Consider the following 19,290-nt stretch of genomic DNA (forward strand, 5'->3'; position numbering starts at 1 on the left):
ACCACCAATCTCAAGGGCGGAACCAAGGGGGGGGTGGTGGAGGCCCGGCCCCCCGTGGCCCAACTGGTGATATGTGTGCTTTCTAGTCTAGCCCCCATAAAAAACTAATAAATAGTAAATCTTTAGCTTAACTACTGTGTTGCCAATGATATACTAGTAGAGAAATGCTCATTTGCGTCACCTCATTTGCGTCGCTTGTAGAAACAAACGAAGCAAATGATATAATTTAAGTTCAGTTTAAGTTATTTGGGTCGCTTATTTATTAAAAGTGCGACGCATAACACTGATATAGGTTATTTGCGTCACTTATTACTAAAAGAGCGACGCAAATAATAATGTCATTTGCGTCTCTCTTTTAGGAACAAGTGACGCAAATGATTTTGTGAATAATTTGCTAACCTATAGTGTAATTCCAAAACTGAAAACAAAATAAAAAACCTTTCTAACTTTCCTTCGTTCCCAAAACTTTTCTAAGTACCTTATTCCTTCGTTCCCAGCAGCAGCATAAGGCACGAATTCGAGCAAAAATTCGAAGGTAATTAAGCTACCTTCTTCATTCGTTCCCAAGCAGCAGCATAAGAAGAATTTTCGAGCAACAAATTCGAGCAAATTTTCGAGCATAAATGCACAGGTAATGAACCCTAAACTTGTGCAGCGAATTCGTGAATTTAGGTTTTTTTTATTGTTATTTTCCGTTTTTTTTATTGAATTCGAGCAAATTTTCCGTTTTTAATTGATTGTTATTTTTGTTTTGTTCAATATTTGCTTCAGAATTTAGGTTTTTTTGGGGCCAAATCTAGTTAATTAGTCTGGAACTGGGGAGAATTGCATTGGGTATTGTTTTTGAATTTTAAGTGAATTAGGAAGTTGCTGGTTTAGAATTTTGATTTGGGTTAGTTTGAATTTGAAACCTTTTTCATTGTTGGAATTGAAAGTATAATTTTTTTTGTGTATATAATTGTTGTGCTGCTGTTTGAGGGTTTTTTTAGGGATGATTTGCTTTCTTTATATTGTTGAAGAATTTTTGTTAAATTAGATGAATAAGCAACTTAAGAATACTGTAAATTCCTTATTGCTAGTCACTGATGCTGTTTGTGATACTAGTGTATACCACTGCGATCGTGATAATAACTGATGTGAAAACAGTTCTGTGCTTCAGGAAGACGAGTTTCATCGGCTAGCGGATTCCACCATACATCATCTGCTCGAGAAACTCGAGGTAATTATGTGCCAATTGGTATTAGCTGAAGTCTTCCTAATTGTGATATAATTGATTGAAATTGTAATAATGTTTACATCATTGGCTTAGATACCCGTTCAGGGCTTACTCATTAGGATTAAGTTCTAAATAGTCCCCGGTTTGGGACTGTTCTTGAATGTTCTATCTCATTTAGGTTGTAACTACTTGAAGTGTTTTTGGATCTAAGAAAATCATCCCACGCTATTTTTCGATTGTTCTCTGGGTACATATGTCGATACTCGATTATCTACATTGTGTGCTTGGAGAACTATAGGGAAATGCTGCCGGATTTTCTTTAGAACCAAAGCTTTACCAAGTAGTTACTAATGAGATAGGACATTCAAGAATGGGTTAGGTTGGAGTGATAAGGACCTGATTGGATCATGTCATTGCATTTACATGAGATAAACTTTGAATGAAAATGTTCTATGCCTTATAATCTTGTTCATTGTTAAGGAATTATGTATGCTAGAAAATATAGCCATTATCTTAAAATTAATTTTCATTATACAGTGGGTGAAAATTGATCGAAGTTGGATGTATGCTAAACGAAATTCTACAAGATTTTTAAGTGGAATTGAGGAGTTTAGTAGTGTTGCCTTAAAATACCAAACAGAGAATAAATCATTGGGTTCTTTTGGTATTATGCATGACTAAACGTGAGGTCTACATCTTTGATTCTATGAGGCAAAAGCGAAATTTGGCAATTAAGTTTCCAATGACAAAGTAAGTTTGTTTGTTTATAGAGTCATGTGAATTTATTTAAGGTTAATAAATGCTTTTATATAATTTGCACAAATATGTTATTTATTTCAAATGTGTAGTGCTTTTCGAAATTACAAGACACTAGGTGGACAATCTAAGGGAAGTAAATTGACATGGAATTTGGGACAGGTTTAACTTAATTCCTTACCCAAAATATACTTTCTTAATAATGTTATGTATAGCAATTAAATTGAACTAATTGTGATAATGTATGTAGTGTCCTCAACAATTAGGTGGACGTGAATGTGGCTATTACGTCATGCGTTATATGTTCGAAATAATGCAATATCATCATAATAGTGAGGACCTTATTACGGTATGAGGTGTCAAATATTTCATTTTTACTTAATAAATACAATTTGAAGTACTTACACTTGGATTAAACTTTTGCACTGATCTATTGTTTGTGTTGTGCTAATAGGATTTTTCAAGATCTACACCGTACACAAATGAGGAGATAAACGAGGTTCGAGATATTTGGGCAGACTATTTTGTATGCAATGTTGAACTTTAGATCTACACTTACAAAACTCCATTTACTTGTTAGACTCTTGTTCTATTTGTTAGGATTGACATGAATGTATGTATTTTGTTTACCAACAATTTGGGTTGGTGTTGGTGATTTGTGTTGAATGATGACTATAATATCAATGGAATTGAGTTGTAAATTTATTGGACAGGTTTTTGATATGCTGCCGTCATTCCCAAATTTATGGGTAGGCCAAATTACAAAGGAAACTCTGCCAAAATTTATATTTGAATTCTTTATTATTGCTTCTTACTTTTTATTTTGTATCATATATATATTTATATATCATTTGCATCGCTGATCATTAAACAAACAAGCAACGCAAATAATTCGCTTTTGAATTGTCAAACAAGATTCATTTGCGTCACAATATTGTAAAAAAGCGATGCAAATAACTAGAATTCGCTTCACCATTTAACACTATCTGCGTCGCGTTTTTATTAAAAAAAAGACGCAAATAAATCTCATTTGCGTCGCTTATTTATAAATAAGCGACGCAAATAACACTCATTTGCATCGTTTTTTGTAAATAAGCAACACAAATAATTATCACTTGCGTCGCACTTTTATAAAAGTGCGACGCAAATAAGAGTTATTTGCGTCGCACCAATGAGCGACGCAAATGACTTAAAAGGCATTTGCGTCGCGAACACTTGCTTCGCACCTAGAACCGACGCAAATACACTCTAAAAGTGCGACGCAAATGACCATTTCTCTACTATTATAGCTCAGTTGGTAGTTTGAGTTTTGCGTGGTGACTAGAAAGCGTGGTGAGAGAGGTCTCAAGTTCGACTCCAAACTTGAGCGCCCCTTTTTTTTTTTTTTTTTTTGTGAACTTTATTGAGTCTTGGCCCCCTTGCCTCATCATTTAAAAAAAAGTTAAAACTTTTAATCAACTACGCATTGATACTTGTATAAGGATGTCTTTGTGTCTTATCTTCGCCCAAATTTCATTGATATTAGCTTTGAGCTTTACTTAGATGAACGTTTTAATCATATTTATACAACTTATTAGAATTTTTTTAGAACTTATTACTCCATACAACTAGTTAATGTTAGCACCCTTATTGCATAGTTGCATTATACAAGTACGTAGTATGATATATATTTTTAACAATGATTGTATTGTAAGTTCTTACTATTGACCATTTCTAATCTGCCTTGTTAAAATATAACAATTGGTCGGCAAACTTGGAATTCAAACCCAATTGTATGTTACACAATCAATTTGATTTACACAATCAATTTGATTAAAATATTACACATTTACACCACTAAAGAGTACTCAGATAGTAAATAATAAAAATGCCTCTTTTCGTTGACGATATAACAATTTAAAGAATGTACCTGTATACAACTTATAAAAATATGCATATGTCAAAGTAATACTAACAATTTTTAAAGCATTTACTGAATACTGATTGTACTCATATAGTCATTACATACATCATACTAACACCCAAAAAAAAAAAAAAAAAATTACATACATCATACACCATCCCCAATCAACTACGGAGTAATAATACAAAGTATTAAAAATTCTTTTTCTCTTAACCTGATTTTTTCTCAGTCAAAATTATTTTTATCGAGCAACCTGATTTTTACTAATTTAAACTAATTTTTACTTAATGCAACTTTTTTTTTCTTCTTTTTTTTATTGATTTTTAGTTCATTATTATATGAGATTATCAGTTATATACTTATATTGATTCACTAATGCATTTTGTTAAACACCGTATAACTTGCCAAGTTATATAGATTAAAATAGATATTTATGGATTAAAAAGGAAAAATATGTACTCTTGTACTAATTACTTTCATATGTGATGAAAATATAATCTTACACTCATATTACCAAATTAGGTCATTTTTTATACCAATTTAAGCTTGACTTAATTAGTGGAAAAAAAAAAATTGGGGATTCCCTTACCTTTCTCTCCATTCTCTCAAATTGCCTAGTCAGTATGTAGGTACCTATAGAAAAAAAAAAGGTCACGTTATAAGTATAATTATCAATGTATGATGCTACTTCAATTCATTGTCATGTAGCAAAATCAAAGGAATTGGTAAGATTCAGTGATATTCTGTAAAACAATTAAGTTCATTAGTAGAAATAATTTCAATTCCTAAAACAAGTTGAAGATTAACGAGGCTTGCTTGTGTCTTTTAGCTAGTGTTGGTTTTTTCAAATGAATAAAGTAAAGAGACATTTTTCATGCATTTAATTACCGAATCTATGCTTCCATAATTGAGTTCAACCATTATACTATATTATTCAACCTGAATATTTGTATCAAATCTATGAAACAGACCCGTATCTTAACTACCTCTAACATATTTCAAAGTTTTTATTTTAGTCGACAACCTTAATCTAATTGGCATAATTGTCACGTTCATCATGCTGACTAAACTTATAGAATTAAGTCATTTCCCTTTGTTTCTACCGACCAAAACATCATCTAATTAACCACAATAATGCTTTTGTAAATTCAAAATTAGTGTCATACAAATCATAGACAAGATTTGCTTCTAGAGAAATCCACTGTATAGTATTATTAGTATATGCGAATGTGTACCAAGCTACATGCCACTGATTACATCGATCAAATTAAAATGTAATAGGAGTATGTAGCATACTCTCTTTGTCTCAAATTACAACAAACTATACTTTACTTTGTAAGAGGTTATATATAAATCGACTTCACCCATATTATGAACATTTTGTTGAAAAATTAAGAAATAGTTAATATACTCATGCATGACTACACACACTATATATATATCTATTTTCCAAATAGAAGAATGACTGAAAAGTCCAAGATTTGGATAGGAAATGCCACATGTAAAAGGAGAAAAGAAGAGCCATCTTTATAAAAGTCTAGATCACATGTCAAAATCCTTTGTATAAGCTGGAATAAGGGGGGTAGATGGTAGATTATCTAGCATAAAAGAAGAACAATATCAAAGAAAATCTTGGTTGATTGATAAGGTATATATAGAACTAAGGAGAGGACCAATATTTTGGAATTCTTTGGTATCCAACATGGAAAAATAATATATTCTTGTATTTGTGATTGAGTATGCTCTTAGTGATTAGACTAGGGTTGGAAGACAACTTTACCTTAATATAAGGACAACTGATGGACAATTTTAATTTTAAGAACTTCAACAACATTAAAGGGAGTTTTTTAATCTAAAATTTGAACCATCAACAATGATAACAAGTGGCGCAGGCAAATTACTCATAAAGGATATGATACTTTTAAGAGAAAGAAAAAATTGTTATCGTTAAAAGAAACTTTATCGAGAGAAAATTTTATAAGAAGTAAATGAAGTAGAATGGATGAAAATTATTTCATTGCGTGCTTTTACTATGTGAATGGAGTCCCTATATATAGGAACAATATTACAATATAATATTAAACATTATTGCAGTTTGTGCATATAATTGTCCTAAATGCTACATACATGCATGTGAACTTCATTTTTGTTTTTATCCTCAACGATTAATTTTCTTTCTATTAGAGTGTAGGTCGATACCCATACATTTTAGTGGTTTTCTCACTGACGATAACATGAATTTAGGAATTATATATCCTCAATATTGGTACAGTCTACTTTTGAAGATAAACCTAAAATCTATATCCTTGTACAATTATAAATCATAAAATGAACGTCGTTTTTAAATTTGCTCCTTGAAGCCTCAAAGTTGAAATCACTTTAATTTAGAAAAACTTGCCAAAGTTGGGTCTCACGAATGCAATATAAGCTAAGCTAATTTCTAATAGAATTATGATTCAATTAATAATTTTTGTTAATAACAATCGAAAAGCTCTTAGTACTTACTCATTGTCCAATATAAATTTTGAGTTTCTTTGTGTTGAACTTTCTAGTTTAACTTTATTATTCGCCTGGGTATTGGCAAATACATTACACTGAGTTTATTTAGAAATATGTGTACGATGTACCTCACATCTCTTATATAATTATATACGAAGTATTTTTACTCATTTGAAATCATCCAAATAAGCAAATGAGTTAACGGATTTGACACGAGGCACATAATTTAAGTTCTTTAAAACAATTGGCCAATCGGGGCCGGATCGGAATTAGGATTGGGGCTGGTCTATTACATCCTTATAGTAAAAGATTTTCCTGCCGTCTTCCATGATATTGAACATAATCAAAACGTTGAAGTATGCATCTTTTACGTCTACACTTAGCTCTTATTTTTCTCCCCTTTCACCTTCCTACTTCTCCTTCTACCTTAGATAAGACGTCATGAATCAATCCTCACCAATAAATATTATGGCTTGAGTTCCCCAAATTGTTATCTTTCTTCTTTATAGAATTACTAAATGGCAAAATCACCATTTAAAATATGACCATAACATTTCTCGCGATTCTTTAGTCAAAATACGAATCAAGCTTATGAGTGATCTTGTGGTCCAAAACAAGATTTGTGAATATCTTCATTGAAAAAGATTCATGATTATTGTGCATAAGTGATTATGTAATGTGAAAGGTTTTTATGAGAAAAATTGTCATTGTGAAAAGACACCCACTATATTATGCATGCATGACTTGCACCATCTCTTATTAACTTAACTAATTTTACATTTTTTTCCTTGAAAGCTAATTAATTTTACATTATTACCTACAAAATTAATACGTGTAAAAAGGCCAGAAATGTACTTAGCACCACAATGCCTTTTGCTACTATTCAAAAATTATTTTGCAACGTAATTTAATTGGGTTTTGTGAGAAGAGCGATAGAAGGTAGTGATGTGGATGAGATTAAACTACAGGTGAGCTGAGTGAATTGATAGCTGACGTGCATCAGCAATAAATGTTTTGTAACTAAGGCCTTAGCTAGCTTGCTAATTTAATGATCAACATTTGATTTTTTACTAAACTGATATTATTAATATTGGTTAAAATGCATTATTACGAGCTTATCTATTAGTGGTTTTTAATTACATGAATTGCGAAGTTATTTATTTAAATTATATAAAGCTGATTTTATACATTAATAATTATATCAATTAACTTCACCTACTCCATATTAATTTAATATTGATTTTATTAATTACTATTTCTAAAGTTGAAAACATTGTTATTATTACTATTACTACTACTACGTACACATAACATTTCTCAAAACAAATAATGTAATGTTTCTATTTAATTGGACATCAAATAGAAAAATCTTGTCAAAAAGAAATAAAAGTTCCAAAGACCATTACATTGAGCTTTGGTAGCTCTTATATACCAACAAATTAGAAACGATAAAAATTTGAATCACTTTTTTTTATTGGTTGAAATATATATCCATCATGAGCCTTTGAACAAATTAAACAACCTGCAAAACAATTTTTACATCATATGAATTCAATTCAAAATTGGATAACATGATTTAGAAGCCGGTCAAAGATATTGATCATGATTGTAAGAAAGATGATCTTATATATGCTAACTACTTTTTTTATTAAAATTTTAATTAAATTTTCATTGATTAATTTGATGTATATAGATGACTCGAAAACTAATCATGATTACTTCTTTTTCTTATTACTTACGTGCTATTTGTTGTTGGAAGTGTAGGTAGTACTCCGTATTACTTATTGAGTGATTATAATTATTGTTCATATTCATTAAGATGTTTTTATGAACAAAAGACATATAAATAATGAATGGTAACAAAAAAACAAATACAAAGTATATTTTCTCTCCTTTATGTAAGAATTTCTAGGAGGAATTTGGCATAAATTAAAATAAAGAGACCAAATAAATTCTTTAAGGTGTAATAAACACCTAACTAATAGTTTATTTATCTACTTACTTTTTGAAGTAATAGAGCTACACAATAAATATTGGGAACAAATCATACAATGGAAAACCAATTGATTTAGGGCTTGTTTGCCATTGTTTTTAGTTTTCAATTTTCTGTTTTTTTGAAAACCAAAAACTAAAAACAAGAAACAAGAAAAAATGTGTTTTCACTTTTTGTTGTCAGTTTTCTAACTTTTCAAGATTTCAATAAGTTTGACTAATTTTTTTATTCATTATACAACATATATCATATGATTTTGAAAATAAAAAAAATCAAAAAACAGAAAACCACAACAATGCCAAACGAACCCTTAATTTCCTTTTTCTTACAAAACTATTTCAACAAAGTTTGTGAGGAAATGTGTTTATTTCACTATTAAGGAAATTACTACAAATTTTATCTCAAGATAAGGAAGAAGATATGAATATTATATCCTTCTATATATCATATATGTCATGCATATACTACCTCTGTTTCATATTATTTGCAACTTTGAAATATTTTATATTTCACAAATAATACCTCAAAATTGCAAATAATATGACACGGAGGTAGCACTAATATTCACAAAGATACCATTTACAAAGCTGAATTGTCCACCCGATAACTCATCCAACCGAGCGTGCAACTGACAAAACTTTGGAAAATCGTAATGTATGCCCGACCGAGCAAGTGTCCCTCGATTGGGTGCGCAACATCTCCACAAAGTGCAGAAAATGGACGTAATTAAACCTAATTTAATTTGAGTTTCGCCCGATCTGATTTGACATAGAAAAAAATCAATTAGTATTTCAATTCCTTATAATGTTTTCTCTTGTGTAATTTGCTTTGCATTACCACTAAAAAAATCCATTTTACCAATCCTGACCTCCTCAATACCTAAGCTAGTATAATGTAAACTTCAAATTTGATACATATATAAGCTCCATTTATTCCATAAATAATGTTCCAACACTCTAATCATCAATGATAAATTTTATCAATTTATTGGATTGAAGGTATCAACATTTTTAATTTTTTTTTTCCATAATAAACTCTTATGATATAGACATAACAAGCACCATATATGAAAAATTATATTCTTAGGGTGTTAAAAAGATTCTTCCTCCGTTTTTTTTATAGTTGCAACAGTTTGATTTTTACACTATTCATGTGTTTCACTTTGACTAGCTGTGATGATTTATACTTAATTAAGCAAAAATATAGTCAAGTGGGATCTTGTTAGATTCGTCTCGATTTATTTTGTTTTAATATCAAATGTTTATAACTTTTACATATTTGTAATTAAAGATATTAACAATTGAAATAATCGAAAAACGTGAAAAGAGAAGTGTTGCAACTATAGATAAACAAAGGAAGTAACAATTAAGAATTGTAAAAGAGAGGTATTAATACTCAATATATTTTTTGTCGTTCAGCGTAGTTAGGGATAGCTCTAGTGGTTAGAGTTTCCCTCCGATTTCAAGAAATCATGAGATTGATTCTTATCACCTACAAATAACTAGAAGAAGAAATTTTAGATGATATGAAATTAAAAGAAATAAATATGCATGTACATAGTGCATTAAAAAAAAGCTCCTCTACATGGTTGCTCATTCGGTAATTCACTACAAATTATCGCATTAACCATAAACATAAAGGGAGTAAAGACTATCCAAAACACATTTGCATTTTATAATTAGTGACAGATTACCAATTTATCATGCATGTATATTCAAGATAGGGTACTAATATTCTTGTCAAAAAATAGATAGGGTACTAATATACTATTAGTATGAAGATACGCAATATTTTTAAAGAGCTCAACTCTTATAAATTAATACGTACTAGTTTACTTTATTTTCAATTTTATTTCCAAATTAAAATAAGTTTAAATATGTGAGAGTGTGAGACAATTAAATAATTAGGTTTCTTATCTCCACTAATAATAACTTTAAATCAAAAAAATTACGGCGTGACTTTTGCAAACGCAACGTAAAATTAGTGCAAGTAAGAGCTGGAGTGCTTATATAAGAACCAAATCTTAAGAACTAAATAAAGGCAATTAAGCTGCGTCACTACTCATGCAACTTTTCTTTGTATAATGCCATTAACTTAATGGATAGTCTACAAAATCTTCAATTACGCTTTTCTTGGTTTTTTTAATCTACTATTAATTCATCCTAAGTTTTTATAAAAATTAATACTTTTTAGAGTTATTTCATCTTTGACAAACAATGTTGTAATTCCCACCGTACCGCAAATCAAATTGAAAGGCCCAAATTTAATTGAATAATTATAAAGGGATGTTTTTTTAATCTCTAATAAACCAAAAAGAAAAATAAAAAAAATTCAAGTCTAATTAAGACTAATCAGGTGTACCATGTACAAATAACATGAAAATTAAAGGTATTCAAGTCTAATAAAACAAGTTTATATAAGTTCAGGTGAAAATAAGTCACCCTAAATCTAAATGCACGCGATGTTTATGTGTGTTTCAAAATTAATAAGACAGTTTGATGCATGGTTTTTGGCATGAATATATTGTATATATATATATGGTCGACAAAAAAAGGCTAATGGCATATGCATATTTCTTGATATATACTACGTAAATGGTAGACAAGAAAATTTTAACTTTTATTTGAACTCTTTAATTTATAAGTAGCAACAATTGAATGGACAAAATCGATCCTTCATATAAAAGAAACAAACTTTTTGGATAATTTATTATTTTATAAGTATTTATTGAAGTTTCTTATGAGAAGAATGTATCACTACTAACCTAAACCAAAATGATATGCAATCCTAGAAATTATTTTGATTTACAGGCAATAATAATTATGTAGATCACATCCTTTTCCTCATTAAGATTCGAATGTGTATTTTGTTTTTCTTTAGCATAGATTGGTAGGTATTGAAAATGTTGTAATTATGGTACCTATAAAATACGAAATATAAAATATTGAATTCCTTGTCTAAAATCCCAAATCCCTTTCTCTCTCTTTTAACTAAACCAAAATCATAGGCATCCCTTGAAATTGATTTTGATTTGTAAGCAATAATTATTACATCAATCTCACATACTTGATGCGTGATTTTTTTGCATGTACATATATGGTATACAAAGGTTTTTCTTTGGTAAACGTAGATATTGCAAAAATTTGAGTTTATGATTTTTAATTTTTAACCTCCTTGTCCAAAATATCTTTTTCGTTCTATTTATTCCAAAATCAAAATATAATGCGAACCCTTATAGCATAGATATCATCATTCTCTTCATTAATAATGACAAATGCGTTTTTTGCTTAGAAAATTTGGAACTTTCAACCTACTTTATTTCTTTTTACAACGTAAATCTTTAACAATAAAGGGTCAGGGTACTCGTAAATCATTTTGATATTTTCTCAAGTAGCCATCAAAAGGACTTCCAATACCAGGAAAACAACACTAACACATGATCAATAACCAAAGAAAGAAACAGAAAATCTTTTGTATACGTAGAAGTATAAATTTAATCCAAGTAATAAAGTAATGTAAGAAAGGAAGTGGTAGACAAATAATGTCAATAAACTCCATAATCCATCTATTAACTTTCCTTCCCCAACTGGATATCGAAACGTATCCTTTAACACCCTCCTTTTTCTCCCTTTCTTCTCTTTCTCTCTCTTCTTCTTTTCTTTGCTTATTTATTTATTTATTTATATTTTATTTTTTCTCTGAAACAGAAACGAATCCTTAATTTCTGACTTCATTTTACACATTCTTCAACCTTACTTATACAGTACATTGCATCTCCCATTTCTCTTAAACAATTTCCTCTTTCTCTCTCCTAATTTTTAAAATTTGACTCAGTTATAGTCATAATTTCCCCAAATTAATTATTTAATCCACTAATTAATTGGGTATTCTCCCTTCTTTTTTTTCCCCCCCTATATAAACCCTTCATTTCAACCAGAATTTCAGTACCCAAAAACAGAGAAAGAGAGAAAAAAACAGGGGAGATAATAATAAAAGAATAGTAGTAATAATAAAAATAATAATTCAATTTTAATTTCTGGGAAAAATGATAGCATTCATAGAGCATAGTTTCCACCATGAAAACGACGCCGAATCTCGGCAAAACGACGCCGTTGAGGCCGGCGAACAAGGCGATGCTGCTGAATGGAAAGAAGCGTTGAAAGAAATACAAGGAACAGTTGATTACGACTCAATTTTTACCGGTTTGGCCGGTAAAGATTTCGGCGGAATGAACCGGACAAAGCCGTTAGCGGTAATCCGACCAGCCGGTTCATCCGACGTGGCAACGGTGATAAAATCAGTCCAAACGACGCCGTTTCTCCGAGTCGCAGCAAGAGGTAACGGCCACTCAATTAACGGCCAAGCGATGTCCGACAAAGGGTTGGTCATCGATATGCGTGCCATGGGGGACCACCCTTCGTTAAACGTCGTCGTTTCGTCGTCTAATTCTCTCTCTTACGCTGACGTCAGCGGGGGAGCATTGTGGGAGGAGGTGCTAAAACGGTGCGTTTTGGGGTATGGATTGGCTCCCAGGAGTTGGACGGATTATCTTGCTTTGACGGTTGGTGGGACTTTATCTAACGCCGGCGTTAGCGGGCAGGCTTTCCGTTATGGACCTCAAACGTCTAACGTAACGGAATTGGAGGTTGTTACGGGTAGGGGTGAAACTGTAATTTGCTCTGAATCTGTTTACCCTGACCTCTTCTTTGCCGTCCTTGGTGGTCTCGGGCAGTTCGGGGTTATTACTCGGGCAAGAATTCCCCTCCAAAAGGCTCCGGACATGGTTCGTATATTTTAAAAAAAACGCTTATCTAGTAATATTTTCGTAAATAAATTAACATGTACTAATATTATCTAGTAATATTTTCGTAAATAAATTAACACGTACTAATATTATTTTTATGTTTTTTGGATTGTGGGGGATTAGGTGAGATGGATAAGGTTAGTATACTCCGAGTTCGACGAATTCACCCGTGATGCTGAGTTCATAGTGAGTCAATCAAAGGAGAATTCGTTCGATTATGTGGAGGGGTTCGTGTTTGTTAACAGTGATGATCCGATTAATGGTTGGCCTTCGGTTACTTTGGATTCGGATCAGTGGTTTAACCCGGATTTTCTTCCCCCGAGTTCAGGGTCCGTTTTGTATTGCCTTGAAGTCGCGCTCCATTTTCACCACCACCAACATCCTTCCTTTCTTGATTCGGTAATTATACATTCTTTTTACATTTACTAATTATTAAATGCACACGTATAGGTTCTGTTTTATTCACATAAATTCAGACAAAATAAGTCGAACAAACAAATTCGTAATCTAATGATTATTTACCGAGTATTGTAAATTTAAGAATGTAGGATAAAATTATGATAATTTTCTTCAATGATTAAAGTACTGGAAAGATATATTAGAACTACAAAAGTCGTCCAAACCGCTATCATTTAATTTATTTTTTTCATGTACGAAATACTTTTACTTCGGAGTTTTTTTTAATTTTACTTTTTTTTTTTTTTTTTTGAAGACCAGGACTTCGTTTTGACCTTAAATAATTAATGTGGGGTCTATTAAGTTGTGGGACCCAATTAACATGTTTGACCATGGATTAATCTTTTACTTGGGCCCATCTATTTTTTTACCTTTAATTTTTTACCGCTCGCACGAGTGACTGTACTGATTTCTTTTTTATCTGCTTGAGTTAAAATAAAAAAAAAATTAAAAAATGGGGGACTAGAGAGTGTTTGAAACTGACCATACGGGTATGTAATGTAATCAACAAATCTTCCATTGGATTTTCTGACACCATAACGTATCGAAACAGCCATGCAAACCAAACTTCCCAAATTACTATTGTGGCCCCTTCGTTATTTATTCTCCCGTTTTCTTTTGTTTGCCCCAATTATCTACCTCGTATTTGGTTCATCTCTTTGAATTAGTTTCATTATCAACAATAATTGACCACTATTTTACTCTTACATTCATACGTTATACATTTAATTTTTCTAACGTTATTTCTAGTCGATTTCAATGGGACGATTAAAATGAGACGGATTAATAGTCGTGATACTCCTCAGTTATGTAGTAGTGTCAGTCTCTTTGTTCAGCCATCCATGTCTATATTAGTAATTGTACTCTTTCCACTTGCTGTCGTATTGCTGATCATTGAGATTTCCGGCTGACGTCCTGGTCCCAGCATCCCCCACCAAACCAAAATTACAAAACTAACCCTGAACTCCCCACAAATTTACAGGAAATAGAGAGGTTGATCGGACGGCTGAGATTCGTCGAGGGCCTACGGTTTCAGGTGGACGTGAGTTACATGGATTTCCTACTCCGAGTAAAGAAAGCAGAGCAACAAGCAACGGCGAGTGGAATATGGGAGGCCCCACATCCGTGGCTAAATCTGTTCGTATCAAAGCGTGATATCGTTGATTTTGATCGGACGGTCTTTAAGAAGATCCTCAAGGGTGGGATTGGTGGGCCCATGTTAGTCTACCCTCTCCTGCGAAGCAGGTGATTATTTCTCAACTTCTCTTCTCTTTTTTAATTGGTTGTTCTCATTTTATTTTGTGTGTCCCCCCTTTCTATGCCTTTGCTATACTCCACTTGGCTTCCTTTTATTTGGGGGTCATTTTTATTAAATTATTTTAAAATAAGATAAATAAAATAAAATAATATAAATAAAATTGGAGGGGTAAATGTAAATGGAGAGAATGGACTAATAATAATAATAATAATAATAATAAGGACCACTAAGAAACAATTTACTTGATATGGAAAGGATAGGAAGTGATGTATATGCACCTAAAATAAATAAAAACCTACTAAATGGCATTTTATTAAGGGACCTCCCCACTAGATAAATGTGGGACTACATGTTTTAGGAGAGTATTGTTTTATGATCATCTTTCATTATTTTTATTATTTTTGTTGTTTGTTCCCCATTTTTGCTTATTAGTTTTGTCTTATTTTCATTTCAATTGTATATAAATTAATAAATTATTTTTACCTTACTTTTCTTCTAAAGTTTTCTTAATTGTTAGACATAGATATTTTATGATCTCCCTTTCCTTTTCCTTTACGTATTTGTTGGGATGACTAGGTCAAGTCAGTTTCGAGCCAGATATTTCACGCTCTTTATAGATTGACGGGTTATTGTTATGTCATATCGGTCTTTAGGATTGGGTGGGGTGGGGGTAAAATTGGAGTTTAGATTTTTTGACTTTACCTAGCAATTACTTTCAAAAGCACGATCACAACTACCTGGGATTTTTTTAGCATAGGACCTACATGCTTAATTGCATGGATGTTTCTGTTTTAAGCAAATGCCAGCTCAATTTCTCCAACTGTTTTTTTCTCTCCGACTGTTATTTTTGGCCTTTTTCACGTTGATTTGAACCTAATTACAAAGTGTTATTATTGCTTTTTTATGAGCATGATCATAATAACTACATGTGAAAATGGGGTCCTAAGTGCTTAATTGCATGCATATCACCTATGTGTCGTCCTTACCATGCTTAAATTTGGATTTTGGACTATGTGAATGCGGCACGTGTTGGCAACACGTGGGACCCACGTCACCATTAGTTTGCCTTGAAATCGACCTCCTAGGATTTGACACGCTGACTAATTCAACTGTTTTGTATTATAAGGGTGGTTAAGATTTTTCTTATATTGATTGTCAAAATCTCTAAAATCTTGAATCTCTTGTTCTTGGTCCATAAACATTAAATTTTTCACAACCTTTTTCTAGAACCTAATCTTAGACTCTTCCAAAACACAATTCTCAAGTCTCCCAAAAAAACCAAAAAAAATGGCACAGTATGGGACCTAATCTTCCTTTGTTATTACATGAATATAATATAATATAAAATAATATTTTATAATATGATATAAATAGTAATAATAATACTGATATCCCACCATAAAACTGTACGCTAATTAGGTCATGCATATATTATAGCAATTGTTTGGTGTTTTCTTTGTACTTATATTTCAGTATCTCACATTCTATAGTAGGTATTTGGTAGGTCACATTCTATATTTCAGTATCTCACATTCTATAGAAGGTATTTGGATAATTGGTGCACCCGTGATGAAACAAATACCAAGTACTTAGTAACTTATATACCTAAATGCTTCTGATTTTGTGGGCCACCATCAACCATATGAAGTACTTCTTAAATCATCAATTTTAACCTTTTCCCTTTTGTTCATTTTTACCAATCAAATGAGGAGATGAGTTCGGACTACCTATAAGATTCAATGGATGTATCTTTGAACTTCGATTGACAATGTGTGGAGGATATACACTCATTGAATCTTGATTTTTTAATCTTTTCCTTTTTGTTCATTTTAACCTATCATATTTTTTCCTATTTACATGTATAAATGAGGATAATTTGAATCAAGTATAGATTTAATAATAGATGTTTCCTCTAAATTTTTCGATTGACAATGAGAGGAGTAGTTATCTAAACTTCTGAGGTGGCTATTGTCTAAGCTAGGTGTCATCTGATTTCTAATGTGACAATTCAAAATTGTGTTTCACGTAGTTTTCATTCTACTCCATTTATTCTCAAATATAAGAAATGTTGTTTTCAGGATTTTTTGGATTTTTCTTTTTTCAAAAACAAAATTATTATGTTTACATCTTTAGCCTGGCCAAATTCTATTGTATATGGAATCTACTTGGTGGTAGGTTATGGTTGATGTTGAAATTGAAATGGAGATGTCGTTAGTAGACCAATAGGCGAATAGTTAAGATTTTGGGTGTTTTCACTGAAGTTAAAATCCATTTGAGCGAACCACAAACTAGTTTACGAGTTTAAATTTGATTAATCACCCAACACTCAATAAATATACATGTAATAGGATCATCTTTAAGTGGTCCAATAGTAATCTAACATTTTCACATAATCTAAAGGTATTTTTAGTAATACCAAGTAATGATGTTTATTTTTTAGAGGGGAGAATGCAGCTTTTAATGATGGATTCTTTTACTTTAGGAATTTGAGAAACGACAAGATGTATTTTAAAATGCCAACCATTTTTAATAATGACACCATAATTTGTCTGGCTCTCAACGGCTGATTTTTCTCTCTCTTCCATCTTATTTACTGGAGTACTGTATCTGTTTCCTCCCTGCCTGATGGATGACGTTTGTATGGCCAAATTATTTGTCTGTTTTCTGATTAAATTTGTGATGATTCTGTGTTTTGGGTTAAAACCCAATATTTTTTTGCAAAATTCCAAATGTTTTGACAGAACTAGACATTCCAAATGTAGCAACCTTATATTATATTCTCTTCTTAATTCTTAGAATTAATTACACAATTAGTCATGAATCAATAGTTTCGCTAGTAGTGTAATCTGAACTAGTTGCGCGATTACTATTAAATCTGGATGGATGCGTGGGGTTGTGGGGGAAAGTTGAAAACTGATAAATTAGTATTTTGTAATAGTTATAGTTGAGGGAAATTCAAGTGTTTTTAGTGAAAGTGGCATTATTGTGTGTGGATGTAGGAAGTATAGAAGTCACCTCAAATTTTAGGTGAGTTTTTGTTGAGTTCTGTCCAAGTGATTTGACAAGGATTGTGGAATTAGTGATATTATTGCATCTTCTTGTAATTACCGATAAAATATGCATCTTGTAAAGGTTTGCGTCAAAACTTAAAAGTATATCTTTGAATAAATTAGTGGTTATAAAATTAGAGAAATTTGAATGTTTTTAGTGAAAATGGGATTATTATTTGTGGACGTAGGAAGTATAAAAGTCACCTCATGTTTTGGTGATTTTTTGTCTTGTGTGGGTATATGTTGATAAATGTCCAAATATAGGCTAGACAAGTATTTATGGAATTAGTGATTTTATAGTATCTTCTTGTAATTACTCGGATTTAGGAATGTACATGTTTAAATAATTATGATAATAATTGCTTTATTTTCTACTACTAGTATTTTGAAATTAAATCGTATTTGCATTGCATAATTTGTGACTGAAATACTTTTCTTGGATTATTCAGATGGGATAGCCGTAACTCTGTAGTAATACCAGAAGGGGAAATCTTTTACTTGGTGGCGTTGCTCCGATTCACACCACCTTATCCTAGTGGTCCGCCAGTGGCGGATTTGGTGGCCGAGAACAGGGAAATTGTTAGGCATTGTACAAAGAAAGGGTACGATTTCAAGTTGTATCTTCCACATTACCAAACACAAGAAGAGTGGAAGCAACACTTTGGGAGCCAATGGCCAAGATTTGTTGAACGAAAGGTGATGTTCGATCCAATGGCCATCCTTGCTCCTGGGCAGAAAATCTTCCCTAGGACTCATAAAACTAGCCAATTACTGTAATAGTTAGTCATTTAGAAATCTTAATTTTTACTTTCAGAAAAAATACAGTTTTCTTTTCCTTTAAACATTAATTTTTTTTTTTTTTATTTCTTCAGTTGCCCTGTTGATCTTCATTAATGGGCCAATATTGTTATTAGTTTTTTATAAGCATTATGAAGCAATGTAAATGAATTTTTTTCTTCATAAAAAAGTTCTCCTATTCTCCGATTATCAACAAATCATCGTAATTCAGTTAACATAGTTTATTACAAGTATTATTTAGTTGTTCAATTATTATTTACTGTGTTGGCCTGGTTTTCAATTTTGTCCAATGTAATATAGTTATGATCGGAAATTTTTCCAAATTTTGTGTTTTCTAACGATAATTAATCCATTCGTAAATCATGTTAAACTAAAATAATATGAGCAATAAAGATTCTTGTCACGTTTGGACAGTTGGTGTAGAAACATTACAAGTTCGTCATTGAAAATCTAGTGTTAAGTTTGTATCAATAGACAACGACAACCCAAATTTTGGGTTATTATATATGTAGTAATTCGTATAATTTTCGCAATTTAGTTTAAAGTAATAGCCTTGT

At 31.4% G+C, this 19,290-nt stretch overlaps 1 protein-coding gene and 1 long non-coding RNA gene across 2 annotated transcripts; both read left to right on the forward strand.

Annotated features, from left to right (window-relative positions):
* The first annotated feature begins 2,123 nt into the window (after nucleotides 1-2,123).
* On the forward strand, nucleotides 2,124-2,622 carry LOC110710300. The gene is made up of 3 exons (XR_002509142.1): nucleotides 2,124-2,134; nucleotides 2,223-2,321; nucleotides 2,427-2,622. It is a non-coding gene; the product is annotated as an uncharacterized LOC110710300 (long non-coding RNA).
* A 9,229-nt stretch (nucleotides 2,623-11,851) lies between these two features.
* Nucleotides 11,852-18,969, forward strand: LOC110710152 (cytokinin dehydrogenase 7-like). Its single transcript, XM_021888410.1, has 4 exons — nucleotides 11,852-13,150; nucleotides 13,295-13,570; nucleotides 14,610-14,872; nucleotides 18,385-18,969. Exons 1-4 carry the CDS (start codon nucleotides 12,413-12,415, stop codon nucleotides 18,710-18,712), a joined length of 1,605 nt encoding a protein of 534 aa, XP_021744102.1. The 5' UTR covers nucleotides 11,852-12,412; the 3' UTR covers nucleotides 18,713-18,969.
* Nucleotides 18,970-19,290: the final 321 nt, after the last annotated feature.

The sequence above is a fragment of the Chenopodium quinoa genome, unplaced genomic scaffold (assembly GCF_001683475.1).
Source record: "Chenopodium quinoa cultivar QQ74 unplaced genomic scaffold, ASM168347v1, whole genome shotgun sequence".
Classification (NCBI taxonomy): domain Eukaryota; kingdom Viridiplantae; phylum Streptophyta; class Magnoliopsida; order Caryophyllales; family Amaranthaceae; genus Chenopodium; species Chenopodium quinoa.